Genomic DNA, 17,255 nt, shown 5'->3' on the forward strand with positions numbered 1-17,255 from the left:
TACTCCTTCTACTCTAAGAATAGGGCGCCTATCGAGGGAACGCGCCTGTATTTGTAAACGCCCACTAATGGGCTGGAGGGCTAGTCAGGTTTTGCTAGCAACAGTTCTCCGGATAGGTTTTCGAGCTGTTCTAGATGTAGAAAGAATGAGAAAATTCGAGGTGGTAAATGTTAATTTAGTGTACGGAGAGGTTTAGGAGGATTTCGGGATCTTTTTCAGGAGGATGTCATTGATTTAAAATCTTTAAAAGCGTATATATGATATATATATTTTCACCGTTAGCTAGCGAGCTGTGCTTAGCAAATGAACCGGTTAGTCTTCTGTCCTGATTAGCTCATGTTCTCTTTTTAAAAACAAAACAAGGAATAATTACCTTTATTTTTATTTTCTGAGTAAAAATGGGTCGTTAAGTGTTTATTCTGGTCAAATATAAACACTTTGAGGCGAGTGCTGCGAGGCAGCTTCGGTTTTTTTGCCAGAGCAGGAAGATATACAGTATATAATATATATTAATAATAGGCATTAATTATTATTATTAGTGTAGGACATTTTATGTTTATTTTATATATTTTTGCATCATCATCATCATCATCATCATCATCATCATGGCTGCTGAACTTCAAGCCAAATACTCCAAACTGGCTCAAGAGTACTCAAAGGTAAAAAAAAAAAAATATATATATATAATATTCATGTGTGTTTGTGTGTGTATATATATATATGTTTATATATATATATATATATATATATATATATATATATATATATATATATATATATAAATATAAATAATAATAATGAGTATATATTTTAAAATGGTCCTTACACATTCTTCACTTTTTAAAACTATTCACAATTTTTTACACGATTCATAATAAACAATTTTCAATATATAAAGTTTAAAATGTCAAATCATATTTAATATAAAAAATAAAAGTCATTGCTTTAAAAAAAGTTACTGCCTGATTTCTGTGTTTATATACTGAGCTGATGGATTGAGACCAAAACCGATAATATTCATTAAAAAATATTATTTCTATATATTTTTTTATACATTTATAATGCTTGAAATATCTTTTTTTATTGTTATTATTTTTTTCTCCCCCAAAGAAATTACCCTTAAAACTTTCTTCAGTCATAATATGCAATCGAAGGGATCAGGCACCCAAAATCTATTATTATTATTATTATTATTATTATTATTATTATTATTAATTTTATTGTAATTTATTATATTCATAAATATAATGATTAAATATATAACCCATATATTAAAATATATTAATTTTTTTGGTTGATATATTTTGTGTATTTTGGTTTTTTTGTATATGTGTGTTTTAATATTCAGACTATTCAAATCGTCTTACAAACTTTTTTAAACAATTCACCTTTTTTATGATTTTTAAAAAAAATAGATTTTATTTATTTAATAAATCCAATATACACAAATAGGATAAATAACTGGATGTGGAAAACATGAGTTTGTGGATTTTTTTTTTTAAGTAAAAAAAACGTGTTAGTTCTAAAAAAAAGTATAATTTTTTAAAATAAAAATGAATAAATTCTGAAAAATGAACAGATGTTGATTAAAGGGGTTTTAAAGTAAAATCTAATTCTTAGAATGTTTTTTTTAATTTATTTATTTATTTATTTATTATTTAAAAATGTCGACTTTCTTGAATGGAAACCGACTCCGACTGCATGTTCAATTATTCACCTTGTAAAAATTTTTTATCAAGATCACAAAAATGTCTTTCGAGCTGGAAAATGTTCTGACTGAGGATTGAAGATGTTGACGTTTTCTCCTTCTTTTCTCCTGTTTTGAGTTAAAGATTACGAGTATTGTTGGGTTTTTGTCTGAAGTGTCGTCTGTGTCCTGCGGAGGTTAATGGATAAACCCGAGCTGTTTGTCATGTGGCAGAAATGTTTAGTCTGCAGATTTCCTTCATAGTGCTGCTGCTGCTGCTGGTTGTTGTTGCGCTGGCAGATTTCTGCTTCCTTCCTGTACGCTGTGGCTTCACAGGATTCCTCATCATCAGATATTAATCTGTCGACTTTTCTTTCTGTCTTTCTCTTTTTTTCTCAACACAGCTCAGAGCTCAGAATCAGGTCCTGAAGAAGGCGGTGGTGGACGAACAAGCCAACGCGATCTCCTTGAAGGTATTGAGGTGGAAAGAGTTAACGATCGAGCTCCTTGTGTCCTTCATATCGGTGCATTAAACACGATCGTTCGGGGCAGAAAGTTAAACAGTGACACGCCGGAAGTCAGAACGCGATGGTTCCTGGAGATCTGAGCGTTTACAAGCGTCGTAAAATTGTCAGGACGTGACCGTGTTCTCCATGTTCTCACTCAGAAATACATAAAAACGGATAGAAATGAGATTGTACGCGTGCGGCGTTTGGAGGACGTCCTTATCTTAAAGCGTTCAGGGTTAAGGATTTTACTCAAAGCACTGGTGGTGCTGGAAATCTCAACCTTCTGATCAGAAGGCCACCATCTTAACCACCGACCTACCACTTCCCTTCCAAATACTCTTATACCCTCAATTTCCAATCTCGCATCTAATTTGCCCTGAATGCCCCGCCGTCTCTTCGTACCAGGGTCAAAAAGAGAAAGTTTTAATTTTATTCGTGTGAATTGGAATCGTTTATGGTGTGCAGGAATTCAGTGAGGATCGGACACAATAGAGTAGAGTTGAATCGATGCATTTATTGGTCACATGCACAGTGAAATTAGGAAGCAGGGGTCAAAGTGCATGATCAGCCATGATACAGTGCCTTTGGAGAGTTAAGGGCCTTGCTCAAGGGCCCCAGAGTGGCAGCTTGGCCATACCGGGGCTTCAACACTTCAGCTCTCGTTAGTCTTCTCTCTCCTCATTGGAAGATGCTGTACGATAGGGGGAAAATCTGAACAAAAAGAATTTTTTTTTCAATTGGCTAATTTGCATACCGAATACGATTGGCTGTTAGGTTTTTATGCGCTGTAATGTAGAGGAATACGTCATGGAGCGCAGTATATTTCCTTCTCGGTTGTTTGGTTGCAGGACGAGGTGAAGCAGCGTGAACAGAGCCTGCGTAAAGCCGAGCAGGAGATGGACAGCCTGACCTTCAGGAACCAGCAGCTGGCCAAAAGAGTGGAGCTGCTGCAGGAGGAGCTGCAGGTCAGCGAGGCCAAGAGTAAAAAGGGCAAGGTACGACCCGAGAGAAGCGTTCGCATCTCAGAAACACGAATGCCAGAGGTCTTGTCCTTCAGCTCTTCACCGCATTCCTAATAGATTTCTAACACTCAGGAAGCACAAACGACACGTCACTTATCTGCTAAATAAAGAAATGATAGAGTTTTTTATTTTGTTTTGTTTTTTAGAACAAGGGAGATTCGCCGTCTCAGCCAACTTACCAGACGCAGAGCGTGTTCGACGAGGACCTTCAGAAGAAAATTCAGGAGAACGAAAGGCTTCACATCCAGGTTATAAAATAATAATAATAATAATCATAATAATAATAATAATCATAATAATAATAATAATAATAATAATAATAATAATAATAATAATATCATAATAATAATAATAATAATAATAATAATAATCATAATAATAATAATAATAATAATAATAATAATAATAATATCATAAGTAAACTGCTAGAATGGATCATGTACACGATACGGACAAAAGTATTCGGACACCTGATCAAAGTGTATAAAGCCGGCTCCTTGAAGATACGCTTTACATGGTTTGGAAGATGTGGAAGATCTCCTCCTTTGGGATGAATTGGAACACCAAAACAAGGCCTCCTCATCTTTACCCACATCGGTACCTGACTTCACTAACACGCCTCCTGGCGGCCGAATGAATCTCCGCAAAACTCCACGCTCCAAAATCTAGTAGAACGTCTTCACAGAAGAGCGGGGGGTGTTAGAACGTTGGTTCGTACAGTGTGTATCCAGTGGTCACAAACTAAGTGAAAGATCACTAAATCACTAGATCACTGTCGTGTTGTTGCTCTTGCAGTTTTACGAGGCGGAAAAGCTGCACCGTCAGCAGGAGGCTCATCTCCGAGAGAGACTGGAGCAGCTGGAGAAAGACGCCGAGCAGCACCAGGCCGTAGTGGACTGCCTCGCCTCCAAATACATGGACACCATCGAGAAGCTACAGAGCGATAAAGCTCGCCTAGAGGTCTCGCAACCTGGATTTATAAAGCAAAGATGGAAGCATTTTTGGGATCTACAGTACCAGCTCTTAAATCATACCTGTTTGTGTTGCAGATTAAAGTTCAAACCCTGGACAGGGAGGCGAAGGAGTGTCGGCTCAGGACCGAGGAATGGTACTGAATCCACATCTCATCCTTATCGTTCTCAATTAGAACCAATAATCCGGTTTCAGCCATGACAGCTAGTGGGATGAAGATGATACGAGTTAATGGAAATGGATTGTAGATAGGGTTGATCTGCTCGGCTGGACGAGTGTGTAGACTCCTCTGTTGGACATGGTCAAGCCGAGAGAGGTTAGGAATAGAGCTGCAAAATTCCTTCTCAAGACTCAAAACTTAACATGGGAAATAATAGGATTAAACCTGGAATTTTACAAAATAGCAGGTTAGCCAATAAACATGTAGTTGAAGAGGCCACGCCCCCTACATGCACTGTGCATTCCTCCATAACACACATCATTTCTTAAATCCTTCACACAAAATCTTCCAAAACTTCCCAGATGAAGTTCCCATTGAAACCCTATTAAGGAACCATGTGGCTGCTAACAGGGAACAGGTCTACACAGGTGGAGGTGGATGGTGGGACAGCAGCTTCAAAAGAACCAATCAGATACGTAGACGTAGAGTTTCAGCGCTGACTTTGGATACATTGACACTAATTAGTAACATCATGTCACATATTTGCTCTTTATGGCTTTGAATGTGTATTTGTAGTTTCTCCCTTCTCTGTATTTGCAGCCAGCAGCAGTTGAGGAAACATCAGACAGAGCTGAGCACTCAGCTAAAACACAACAGCAGCGTGATCCAGGAGAAAGTGCCCTTCAACGACACCAGTTAGTATCAACACACCGCCCCTTTCAGAAATGTGCTTCCTCGTAGTAATAAATCGAATGATATAAATAATAAGTTATAAATTACAATTAATAAATATAATATGGTGCTCTCGTCAGTGATCTCCCTCTAGAGGCCGCTCTTGTAATGACATCGGTTTGGATATTTCTGAGAGCCTTCGAATCGGCGAAAAAACTACGAACTGTCTGACCTCTGTTTAAAACGTAAAAAAAATTATTGCATTGGTTTGTTACAAAGCTGGACTTCACATTCCGATTTTTTTGTTACCCATTGAACTCATTTTGTACATAAAGTAAAATTCCCAAATAAAACAATTTTCACCTGTATGTTTTCTCTTTTTTTCCCCCCAAAAGAACACGGTGACTACAACAGCTTGAACGTCCCCACACACAATAGACGACATCAGGTACAGAAACATGAACATTATTATTATTATTATTATTATTATTATATTATTATTATATTATTATCTTCTGGGTTTGAATTCACAAATCTGATTGGTTAGAAGGTGCGATTTTTATTTATTTATTGATAATCTTTTCTATAACGGCTTTTTCGTCTGTAACATGAACCTCAAGCGAATATCAGCGCACTCTATCTAGTACATTATGGTTTCTATAGCAACAGGGGCCTGTGTGGTCGCCAGTCGATGTACATAATCTAAGAAAAGCTTGTAGTTCAGAACAGGAAGTGACTCGTGTTTTTTTCAGATGTTCCACGACATTATATTATTATAAATAATCGTCATTCAAATAGCGATTCTGCTGATGTTTTTATTTGTTTTTGTTTGTTTTGCCTTGTTGTCTTTTAGCTGAAAGCTCGTGATACAGCAGGACAGGCCGTGGGCTTCGTGCAGGATCTCGTCTCTGCTCTGCTCAACTTTCACTCCTACACAGAGCAGAGGATTCACATTTATCCCCTGGACTCTTCTATTGAACCTGTTTCACCTCTCAATCAGAAGGTGTATACACACACACACACACACACACACACACACACACACAATTTAGTGATTCCTTTATAATGAATGAATTTTACCCAGTTGAGAACGAGTCTGGTTCCTTCAGGGTTCTTCCTAATTGTTGTTGCTCATTAACACCAACAGCGACACTTTTTGTGTTTGTTTTTGTTTTACGTAGTTTTCTCAGTACCTGCACGAGAACGCCGCCTACGTTCGCCCTCTAGAGGACGCCATGTTGCAGCTGCATCAGAGCATCACAGAGGACACAGTTACAGTTCTGGTGAGTATCCGTACAATCTTAATAAAGCTTACAAATGTCCATGTTTGATCTTGTCACTTCTTTTTTTTTTAATTGCAGGTAAACAGGGAACTTAAATGTAGTTGGGGAAAAAATCGTGCTAATTTCAGGTTAAAACAAACAGATTGAATGCAATTTCAGTTAAATTTCCACCTGCACATTCGTCAGTCACCTGCACACAGCACACACTTACTGCAGGGCCACTGAGGCCACGCCCCCCTACATAACACACACCATTTCTTCAATCCTGCACACAACATAAACATGTCCAAAAAAATGTCCATCTTGTCGAATGCTCACGTGACTTACAGAAATATTACACCGGTTTAGATTTAAAACTTCGATTGAATCAAAAATGTTAATTTGCATGTCAAGTAACAAAATGTTCCTTTGAAAATAACAGTTTATATAAAATTCCCCAGATTTATAAATAATTCCCAGAAATTCCTGGTAAGTTTCCAACTTGGAATATTTCCAAAATTTCCCAGATGAAGTTCCCATTGAAGGTTTCTGGAAATATACAAGAAATTTTTCCACCCCTTTGCAACCCTCAGCTGATTCACACTGACTGTTCGTGTCCCAATGCGTTTGTGTGTAAAGGAGACGGTGGGAAAACTGCAGGACTTTTCCAAGTCGTTCTCGACGTACACAAGCTTTCTGCAGAAGATCCTCCCTTATCAGCTCAAAAGGTGCCCAGATTAAATCCGTTTTATTTATATATTAAATCTGATATCTGCCCCCTTTGTTTTATCCATACACTCCTCCTGCTTTGTGTGTGTGTGTGTGTGTGTGTGTGTGTGTGTGTGTGTGTGTGTGTGTGTGTGTAGTTTGGAGGAAGAGTGTGATGTTCCTCTCTGCTCGGCGTCTTTGGGCTCTATGAACCGCGAGCTGCAGAGCGACGTGAGAAAAGTGACCGCTGTGTTTGAGAAGCTGCAGAACTACATCAGACTCTTGGCCTTACCCAGTGAGTTCAGCACACGGCGTTCACTCGTCCGGTGCAGCACACAAACGCTTATTAAACAGTGCTGACGCGATGCGATCTTCACGCAGGTGTGCGTACGGACGCCATGCCTCAGAGCAGCTCCAGCGCAGTCTTCACCCAGCTTGCTGCCTGTTTACACAGCCTTCATGATGCCACCAAGGGTGAGAGCAGATCACATATTTCTTAGATGTTTAAGACTAGTGTGATATGGTCAGTCTGCATGCTCGAAGGTTCGAGTGTTTCTGTTCGAGATTGTGATTGGCTGGATGGATGGTTTAAGTGTTGCTTGATTCTGATTGGTTGAATGGATGGTTTGAGTGTTGCTTGATTTTGATTGGTTGAATGGATGGTTTAAGTGTTGCTCGATTCTGATTGGTTGAATGGATGGTTTGAGTGTTGCTTGATTTTGATTGGTTGAATGGATGGTTTGAGTGTTGCTCGATTCTGATTGGTTGAATGGATGGTTTGAGTGTTGCTCGATTTTGATTGGTTGAATGGATGGTTTGAGTTTTGCTTGATTTTGATTGGTTGAATGGATGGTTTGAGTGTTGCTCGATTTTGATTGGTTGAATGGATGGTTTGAGTTTTGCTTGATTTTGATTGGTTGAATGGATGGTTTGAGTTTTGCTTGATTTTGATTGGTTGAATGGATGGTTTGAGTGTTGCTTGATTTTGATTGGTTGAATGGATGGTTTGAGTGTTGCTCGATTTTGATTGGTTGAATGGATGGTTTGAGTTTTGCTTGATTTTGATTGGTTGAATGGATGGTTTGAGTTTTGCTTGATTTTGATTGGTTGAATGGATGGTTTGAGTGTTGCTTGATTTTGATTGGTTGAATGGATGGTTTGAGTGTTGCTTGATTTTGATTGGTTGAATGGATGGTTTGAGTGTTGCTTGATTTTGATTGGTTGAATGGATGGTTTGAGTGTTGCTTGATTTTGATTGGTCTGACTGATGTTTCAGTGTTGCTTGATTCTGATTGGCTGGATGGATGGTTTGAGAGTTGTTTGATTCTAATTGGTCAGATTTGATGTATGAGTGCTTTAATTGATTCAGATGGATAGTTTGAGTGTTGCTCGATTCTGATTGGCTGGATGGATGATCAGAGATTCTGTGGCGTCTTAAAAATTCGCTTTTCTAGGTCTTAATTAATATTTTATTCCGATGTTTACGTAACACTTCCTCTAATGCTCATTGAAATGCTTCTGCAGCACTTTAGAATGTTTTGTTTTCGGCCGATCTCGCGCACCACGCAGCTGCAGATAAACTGTAAACTGTATTACAAATGAGACCAACATGCAAATGCTAATCAGTTTTCTGTCATTGGCACGAATCCTCTTGGTTTGTACCACAGATGTAAATCGGATTATATTTTTCAGTTATAGGGAAGTGCAAGTTTAGTGATACTTGGCTTGAAAAAATGTATTCACCGCCAACAGATTGATTATTAGTGTATATTAGCACAGAGACACTTAATTCCCAAAACACTCGATACCTCTTTCTTTCTCCCTCTTTCTAATATTACAAATCTCATTCCAATAGACGTAATCGTACAACTAAAGACAGTCACAGCAGGGAAGTTGATCACTAGGTGTGTGTTACGCTTCGTTCCATGCTGATTGGTTCTTTGTAGCCATGGATTTGATCCCATAATTACTTAGAAATCAATCCCTGTCAATGTTTGAGTCACTTAGATGCTGTTGTATTGCACATACTCACGTTTGATACCTTTTACTCTTTCTGTTTCTAGAGCTGTCCAAGCACTACAGTCAGAAGGTCACTCTTGAGCAGGAGCTGCCCAACATCACTCAGAAGCTGCGCACTACTAACGAGTGTTTGCTCTCCTCTCTGGCCTCTCTTACAAACACCACACACAAGGTGAGCCAGCAGGGGGCGCCAAATCTGCTCTGGTTTTAGGTGTTTGTGAGATATATATATAACAATATAAGTGGGATAAAGGTGCAACGGTGCGATGTTTTTAAGATGAAGGAAGTTGTACACGGTATTAAAGGTCGACCGATTAATCGCCACCGATGGCTATCGGCAAAATCCGGACCGCTTTCATTACAAGAGCGGCTTCTAGAGTCGAATCACTTGTTTTTACACGTGACACTGCGCGCTGCACGGAGAGCGCCGTATTACATTTTTACATATTTATGACACGTCATATTTATTTATTAATATATTCATATTTATTTCATTTAGCACATTTTCATGATGTTTTTTCCAAAGCATCACTGCCATATCGGATTTTATATCTGCTCAGCTTTGACTTTACAATAAATTATTAGTCATTATAAACCATACAGTGGCAAAATCCCCCTTGTGGTTATTCTTTGAAACAAATCACAACCTGATATTTATGTGCTCTTTTTATTATTTTGTTTTCGGCAGATTGCCACATTCTTCAGCAACAATCTGGACTTTTTCACCTCGTCGCCTGGGTACGGGCCAAGAGGCGGAGGCGGAGGCCTTAACCCGCAGCAGGCACACTGCATGCTCAATAACAAAAAACATGCCTGCGAGTACATGCTCGCACTCCGGAGGGTCAGTGAGAAGCGTTTGCTCGGCGCCTCTGCACTTCCAAATAATAATAATATATTATTATTACTTAAAACCTTCCTTCGGCATTGTCTTTAATCCCCTCAGACGCGTCCTGAAACCGTCCCCTTCACCGAGGCACTGTGTAACCGCCGCGTCCTCACCAGCTCCACCGAGAGCAGAGAGGGACTCATGCAGCAGGTACTTTTTCTAACAGAATCTCACAAACCCGTGCAGACCTCTACACAGCACGTGTCCATCTGAGACGGTTTGTACTGCAGGTGCAGCAGAGTCAGGAGAAGATCGCCCGTCTGGAGCAGGAGAAGGAGCACTGGCTGCTGGAGGCTCAGCTGGGCCGTGTGCGACTGGAGAAGGAGAATCAACGTATAGCTGAGCTGGAGGTCAGACTCTCTTCGGTCCACGGAGACGCGATCCCTGCCCCCGCTCACACCGACTCGACCTCTACTGAACCGACCGACATGGATAAAGAAGAGAAACTGGGCGTGGCCCAGAGCGAAAGTTTGGTGAGTCCTGCTTGCGAATGAAAGGAAATGCAGATTCGTGAAAAATAAATTCTAATGACCTGCACATTTTATTTGTTTTCACCAGGTCGGAATGCTCACCACAACCCCGACTAATGAGAGCGTGAGTAAGAAGGGCTTCATTCCACAATCTTATATTCTTCATAAACAAAAAGTTTGTGGACACCTGAGCATTAGGGCCCTTAGTCCAGCATCGGGGACCTTAGTCAGGTCTGGAACAGGTTTGGATCTCCTAGCTCAAGCAAATCTAATGTTTAGTACTAATGAATCCAAGTAGATCCTGTAGAACTGTGCTCCTCCCGCCAACATATGTGGTTCTTCACCAAACTGTAACCACAAAGGTTGAGTGTCCCAATACTTTTGACCAAGACATGCAGGTTTTTTTCTTTTTCTTTCTTTCTAATTAGTACTGAACAACTAAAATTGTATCAAATAATGATGGAGCTTCTTTTCTTCTTGTTATTTTGATAATGATGCAGACCATCACACTATTATTTATTATTATTCCATGATTAGCACTGAATCGTACTGAATTGAACGTCGACCTTCTCCTCCTCTTCTTCTTTTTCTTCTTCTTCTTCCTCTGTTGTTAGAAATTTACCATCTCTGAGCATGTTCCAGGCAAAAATTTATTAAATATAAGATCAAGGGATATTGAACAAAAAGCTTTGTGTGTGTGTGTGTGTGTGTGTGTGTGTGTGTGTGTGTGTGTGTGTGTGTGTGTGTGTTACAGATTGGAGATGAGGAATCTCGGGAACACCTGATCAAAACCCACTACATGGCGCGAGTGGCCGATCTCACCATGCAGCTGCAGATGTCCGACAGCAAGGCCGTGCACTTTCACGCAGAAGTGAGTGACGTTCTTTTAACATAAAAATCGAATCAAATATCCGTTACAATGATTTTGTTCCTCATCTCATATCGCCACGTACCCATTCGCCCTCTAGTGCCGAGCGCTGGCAAAACGTCTCACTATCGCCGAGAAATCTCGCGAGACTCTCACAGAGCGGATGAAGCAGGCCAATCAGAACATCACGTCCCTGCAGGTACAAAGAACGTTTTCAACCGATGAATTCAAACCTGATGGAATAGTCGACCTCCAGCTTTTATTATTAAAACACACACACACACACACACACACACACACACACACACACACACACACAATTCCATGGTTCTTTTTTGTTGTACAGGACGAACTGAGCACAACCAAGAGGAGCTACGAGGACCAGCTGAGTATGATGAGCGATCATCTCTGCAGCATGAACGAAACCCTGAGCAAACAGCGCGAGGAGATCGACACGCTCAAGCTGGGGAACAAGGTCAGCATTTTAACAGCCACATTTTAGCGCCCGAAAATGGAGCTTTCACAAGTCCTCGATGATGATTGACGTTTACTATAATATGGCCAAAAGTATCGGGACACCCGCCGTTTCCAGCCTCGCACGGGTCTTTAACAAAACCGTTATCACAACGTCCTACAGGACGTGTTTGGAAGCTGCGTGGATTTGAACTAGGAGACCCAAAATCCAGCATGAGTGCACAAGTGACAGCTCCACGAAGATCTGCTTTCCAGATCATTATCTCCTCCAACCCTTTCGAACACTTCTGAGATGAATTGGAACGTACCCCAGGCCTCCTCACCTCACCTACAGTACCTGACTTTACTGCCCTGCTGAAGGAGCTACAGATCTCTACAAAATGTAGTGGAACTTCTTCTCCATCTCGGGATACACTTACCGATCTCGGGTGTCCACAAACTTTTGGCCAATGTTGTTTTTTTTTGTGCATTATTTATTTAGCAAATGCGGCTAAATGCTTATTTGTTTTGTTTTGTTTTTTAGGGAAATTCCAAGAAGAACAAGGGCCGGTAGTTTGGTTCAGAGTTGTGTGAGAGAAGGAGGATGAGCTGGGACCAAGCGGATTTCTCTTCACACACACACGCGCGCGCACACACACACACACACAAAACTGACCAAACACGACTCGTCTTTATTCGTTCGTCGTTTGTTTGACTTTTCACAACAGTCGTATGAGCGAAACATTTCTGATGTACAGATGTTACAAATCTGACTAACACACTTTCTGACATTTCACTTGACTGCTCGTTTACTACATTTATAACATCCAGTATAACATTTTCTCACTTCCTGTTTGATTCGTTTCCATAGTAACGGAGGATGTTGAAAGCCGCACATGAAATCCGCTAGTATCGTTAACGGTGTTTGTTTGTTTTGTTTGTTTTTTCAGTGAAGGAACCATGCAATCGGTCATTTAAAATATATATATATATATTTATGGACTCCTTCGTTCTCTCTAAAGTCATGTTTCTTGACGTCTTGACGTTGATGACGTTTCACCCGTACAGCCGATGTTAGACTTTGCTCAGAGTTGCCAGATCTTTTTTTTTTACCTTTTCTTTTTTTAATTCGGAAATTGTACGCACACCGATTTCTCGTACCCGGAATATCCGATCTGACAAGGCTTTCGGTATTTGGGTTCGGCTCGTAGCTGTCTGGAAAATATCGTGTAAAATCTATTATGCAACACACACACACACACACACACATATATATCTGTACCCCTGTATTAAATATATATTAATCCAGTACAGGAGTCGAGTCCGTACCTCAGTAGTACTTCAGCATGTAGCCAGAGATTTTAAATGGGTGATGTGGGATTCACTGTGATCCGCTGTGAATGATCTAATATGCACTGGGCAGACGAAATGGAAAACAAAACAATGTGAATATTTGTTTTTATCGTGTCTTCTTTTGTTTCAGATTTTTTTTTCTGTCACCAAATATTTTTTGGATTTGATCAATCGTTGAAGTGTGTAAGATTTATGTAGAGATACATATGCATTGAGGATAAATTGACCCTCGGTTGTAAAAATGACCCGTGGCGTCCTTGTCGTTCTCGTCCGCATAACGAATCCGCGTCGACGCCAACAATAAAGCGTGTGTTGGAATCCTGTGATCTCTTCATGTTTTCTTCATACGCCATTCTAACATTACGATCATCTCTCCATCATGCCACTGGTTAGTGGGTGGTGATATTTACTAGGCGGCGTGTGAACGTTTTCTCCTCCAGGTTGACGTGTTCGAAGCAGGAAAAATGGTCTAACGAAAGGATTTGACCAATAGCGATGTCTAGACGCGATGTCACCTCATGAAGATCGTGGACCTCTTAAAGAAGTAGACGCCGAACTCTCCAACGTCCCGAGACGTACCAGCACCAGCTGGATTCCACCTCATGTGGAGTTTGGACGTTGGACCTCTTTGAGTGTTTAAAGGCTCTGGCATGGAGAAGCTGATGTTGGATCTGTGATGATCTCTGGTTTTATGAGTTGCTCAGTAGCTCGTGGTTCCATACCAACATCTGACTGTAGAAAGATCATCACTCATAATCACACACTCCGGTGCTCATGTTAGTTCTCTCTCTCCAGTGTTCTGGATTGTTTAAAGACTATAATCACACTCTTTATCACCCAAATAAGGAGGAGGTTCCGCTTTTAAGTCTCCTCCTAACATCTAAGGGAGTTTTATTCTTGCCACAGTCGCCCCCAGGCTGCTCATCAGGGATAAATACACACCGTTCACCTTAACTCTTAAATTCTGTAAAGCTGCATTGAGATGATGGAAGCTCTGTGGATCAAGATGTTTTTGAGTTTCAAATCCACTGTTGATGGGCTTCAAGGTCTTTAGCCATAAATGTAAGTGACGGCAATAAAAAATAATAATTTCAGGTTAAAGAGAAGCAAGTGTATATAATTAACAAGATGGAACTTGGTACCCATGCATAGAAAATAAAACCCCAAAGTTTGAGATCATTTTATTTCTCCACTGAAAGCATGACTGGAGCTTCAGCATTGCCACGTGTTTGCCTCGCGCATGCGCATTCGAATCGACCGAATTTCCGGAAGTAATGTGAAAAAGAACAAGGGAGTCCATTGGTTTGTTTTTGTGCGAATCTAAAACAGAAATGGGCTCTGCAGAACTACGGGTGGAATTAGAAAATCTCCTAAAAAGTCTGAATATTGACTTTGTGTCTGTGGATCATCCGGAGGTAATAATATCTTTAACCTGATAAAAAAAAACTATTTACATGCTTTTTCTAGGACATGCACATAAAAATCTTCATTATTGCGAATAATTTCTGTTGGTTGTAAATTAACTTTGTTTTAATATATATATTATAAGCTTTTAGTTTGTGGTAGGAACCAGTTTTGAACTGGAATTGCTGCTGTTCCGCCGCTGACCGCGAGAGGGAGACAAATAACCAAATCCTGAAGTTTGACATATTTAACCAAAATTCTATAAAGTGTGTTTCACAGATCATCTATAAACCCAAACCCACCCGTTTCTCTCTTGTGCCCCAAAAAACAACTCTGAAGCATTGGTTTCTGGACTCCTAAAGCCCCCTGAAGATGTACTGTGATATCTTGCATCAAGATGTTTGCAGCAGATCCTTCAATTCATGAGATGGGACCTAAATAAATCAGACTCGCTCATCCAGGAGATCCCACAGATGCTCGATTGGGTTGTATGTGTCAAAATAACATCCACAGGAATGCCAGGACCCAAGCAGAACATCACCCAGTGCATCCTCCGGATTAGCCTTCTTTCCATAATGCATTCTGGGACCATCTCTTCCCTGGATATCGCTATGTGATTTACCAGACCACGGGACAGGACTGGCATGGTGGATATTCTAATCTGCCCCACCAAATTAATTTAGAATCTGTCTTCGATTTATCGAGCATAATTACTTTAAATTGAATTAAATTGATTGAGTCACAGTTGTTCCACTAGAGGGCAGAATAGAGCAATAAATTCATAGGGCATTAATGCAGCTACTGTAACAATAATGGGAGCTGCTTGTGCTCTCCCAAAACCCCCCACCCCCATTCTCCTCTCATAACCTTCATTCCATCCTGCACCTTAATTACTAGGTGTAAATCCTGGACCAGCTTTTACTCGGTGGATAAGATGTTGGACTTTAGTTTAGAAGTTTGAGGGTTTAAATCTCAGCACCATCAAGTTGCCAGTTCTGGGCTTCTGATCAAGGCCATTACTCCCCTAATTGTAAGTCACATCAGATAAGGACATCTGCCAAATAATATAAATGTTAATATTTTGGACCCCCTGCCAGGGATTTGATCCAGGAACCTTTCAACCCACAGGAACGCTCAACGAATACTCAGGAAACGTTTAGTGGAAGAATATGAACTGTTGTTTTCTTTCACCTCCTAATGATGTTCCATGTTCATCCCATCCCTGTAGATCGTAGATCCTGCAGCTTAGTTGAGAGAACTTTAACTTGACAACAAAAACAAGTATTTTGTGAGCTTTCTGCCTTTTCTTGTTTCCTATGGCAAATTCGTAGACATTGTGGATCGATCAATTAAATCGAATACCCTTTTATTTGTAGAGTACTTTCCACAATGGATATTATTAGAAGTTGTATAAAACCCGTTGTGCCTATACGTTTGTTCCTTATAATTGTAAGTTGATCCCTAACGAGCAAGCCAGTGGCGACCGAACTTTGAAATATTTCGACTTTATTCGTTTAACACAATTCCGGATCGTGTGTCTTTCTCCACACCAGGTTTTCACTGTGGAGGAAATGATGCCTCACGTGCAGCACCTCAATGGAGCTGTGACAAAAAATCTCTTCCTAAAGGACAAGAAGAAGAAAAGCCTGTGGCTGGTCTCGGCGCGTCACGACCGCCAGGTCAACCTGAACGACCTGGCTAAGAAGCTGGGCGTGGGCAGCGGTAACCTGCGCTTCGCCGATGAGGCGGCCATGTTGGACAAACTCAAGGTGGGTCAGGGCTGCGCCACGGCTCTCGCGCTCTTCTGCGACAAGGACCGGAGCGTCAAGTTCGTCCTGGACAGCGATTTAGTCGACGGAGGCCACGAAAGAGTTTACTTTCACCCGATGACCAACGCCGCCACTCTTGGGCTGAAACCGGGCGATTTCCTGAGGTTCCTGAAAGAGACGGGGCATGAGCCCATCCTGCACAGCTTCGATTAAATTAACTCCAAGGTTTAGAATAGACGATTTTAGTGCATTGAGACACTAATAAAAAAAATTTCACAACCCAAGTCTTCACACTTATTTCTGGAGCAGTGGTTTGTGGGGACATTATTAAAAATACTGTTACTGTTGTACTATTTGTAATAGTACATCCTTAAATGGCGATTTATTTATTTATTTATTTTGAGGCTGCAAAAATGTGAGCACTGATACAGTGTTGAATTTTGCTCCTGTATTTGTTGGTAGTTTAGTGGTCAAGGCATTGGACTGTAGATCTAAAGGTCATGAGTTCAAATCCCAGCCACAATAAGCTGGACCTCTGAATAAGAGCGTATACCATAAATGCCACGAATTTAAATGCGAGTCATTAAATACTCTAATGGCAGCATTTAAGAGCCCATAACTTGCGGGCGCCAAAACTAAAAAGCGCCAGCAAACTAATTTACGGCGTCTCGGCTGAAATGATTATTCGTGATTGTGTCACGGTGCCACGAAATGAAAGGATTTGTGCAGTCGCAAATGCGCAAATAAAATAATCCTGAACGTCGACCTGTCAATCAAATGATATGGGTGGTATTTTTGGGTACAATAGAAACCGGTTCAGGTTGAAGCGAAGGCAGGTTCTCTCGTTAGAAGTGGTGGTCCATAAGAGTCAGCATGGTCCAGCAATGCCCCCGGTCAAAACTGTATCACCGACATGCGTTTTAATATATTTTTGTCCATGAATATTTATTAAATTATTTCCATTAGTCTGTTCTCGTCATTTCATAGGGTTTCTCTCACCACAGAGTAAAAGTTGGAATTTCTATCAAATCAGTTTTCAGT

At 40.5% G+C, this 17,255-nt stretch overlaps 2 protein-coding genes across 2 annotated transcripts; both read left to right on the forward strand.

Annotated features, from left to right (window-relative positions):
• Positions 1-64: 64 nt before the first annotated feature.
• Positions 65-12,690, forward strand: ppp1r21 (protein phosphatase 1, regulatory subunit 21). Its single transcript, XM_046843390.1, has 22 exons — positions 65-659; positions 2,092-2,160; positions 3,045-3,191; positions 3,365-3,466; positions 4,014-4,178; positions 4,268-4,326; positions 4,951-5,045; positions 5,418-5,470; positions 5,876-6,025; positions 6,204-6,305; positions 6,924-7,012; positions 7,151-7,287; positions 7,374-7,466; positions 9,056-9,183; positions 9,700-9,852; positions 9,955-10,047; positions 10,128-10,370; positions 10,456-10,491; positions 11,122-11,238; positions 11,336-11,434; positions 11,582-11,710; positions 12,233-12,690. The coding sequence occupies exons 1-22, from the start codon at positions 606-608 to the stop codon at positions 12,260-12,262; spliced, it is 2,343 nt and encodes a 780-aa protein (XP_046699346.1). The 5' UTR covers positions 65-605; the 3' UTR covers positions 12,263-12,690.
• A 1,593-nt stretch (positions 12,691-14,283) lies between these two features.
• Positions 14,284-16,493, forward strand: prorsd1 (prolyl-tRNA synthetase domain containing 1). Its single transcript, XM_046843391.1, has 2 exons — positions 14,284-14,456; positions 15,999-16,493. Exons 1-2 carry the CDS (start codon positions 14,373-14,375, stop codon positions 16,425-16,427), a joined length of 513 nt encoding a protein of 170 aa, XP_046699347.1. The 5' UTR covers positions 14,284-14,372; the 3' UTR covers positions 16,428-16,493.
• The last annotated feature ends 762 nt before the right edge of the window (positions 16,494-17,255 follow it).

Source organism: Silurus meridionalis, chromosome 28 (assembly GCF_014805685.1).
Source record: "Silurus meridionalis isolate SWU-2019-XX chromosome 28, ASM1480568v1, whole genome shotgun sequence".
NCBI classification, from domain to species: Eukaryota; Metazoa; Chordata; class Actinopteri; order Siluriformes; family Siluridae; genus Silurus; species Silurus meridionalis.

Bases quoted from the DNA above. Each gene is read 5' to 3' on its own strand.
- prorsd1 (XM_046843391.1), top strand. From the start codon at position 14,373: ATGGGCTCTGCAGAACTACGGGTGGAATTAGAAAATCTCCTAAAAAGT. The intron at 14,457-15,998 runs GTAATAATATCT...TCTCCACACCAG, and splicing joins TGTCTGTGGATCATCCGGAG to GTTTTCACTGTGGAGGAAAT.
- ppp1r21 (XM_046843390.1), top strand. From the start codon at position 606: ATGGCTGCTGAACTTCAAGCCAAATACTCCAAACTGGCTCAAGAGTAC. The intron at 6,306-6,923 runs GTGAGTATCCGT...TTGTGTGTAAAG, and splicing joins AGGACACAGTTACAGTTCTG to GAGACGGTGGGAAAACTGCA. The intron at 11,239-11,335 runs GTGAGTGACGTT...TTCGCCCTCTAG, and splicing joins CCGTGCACTTTCACGCAGAA to TGCCGAGCGCTGGCAAAACG.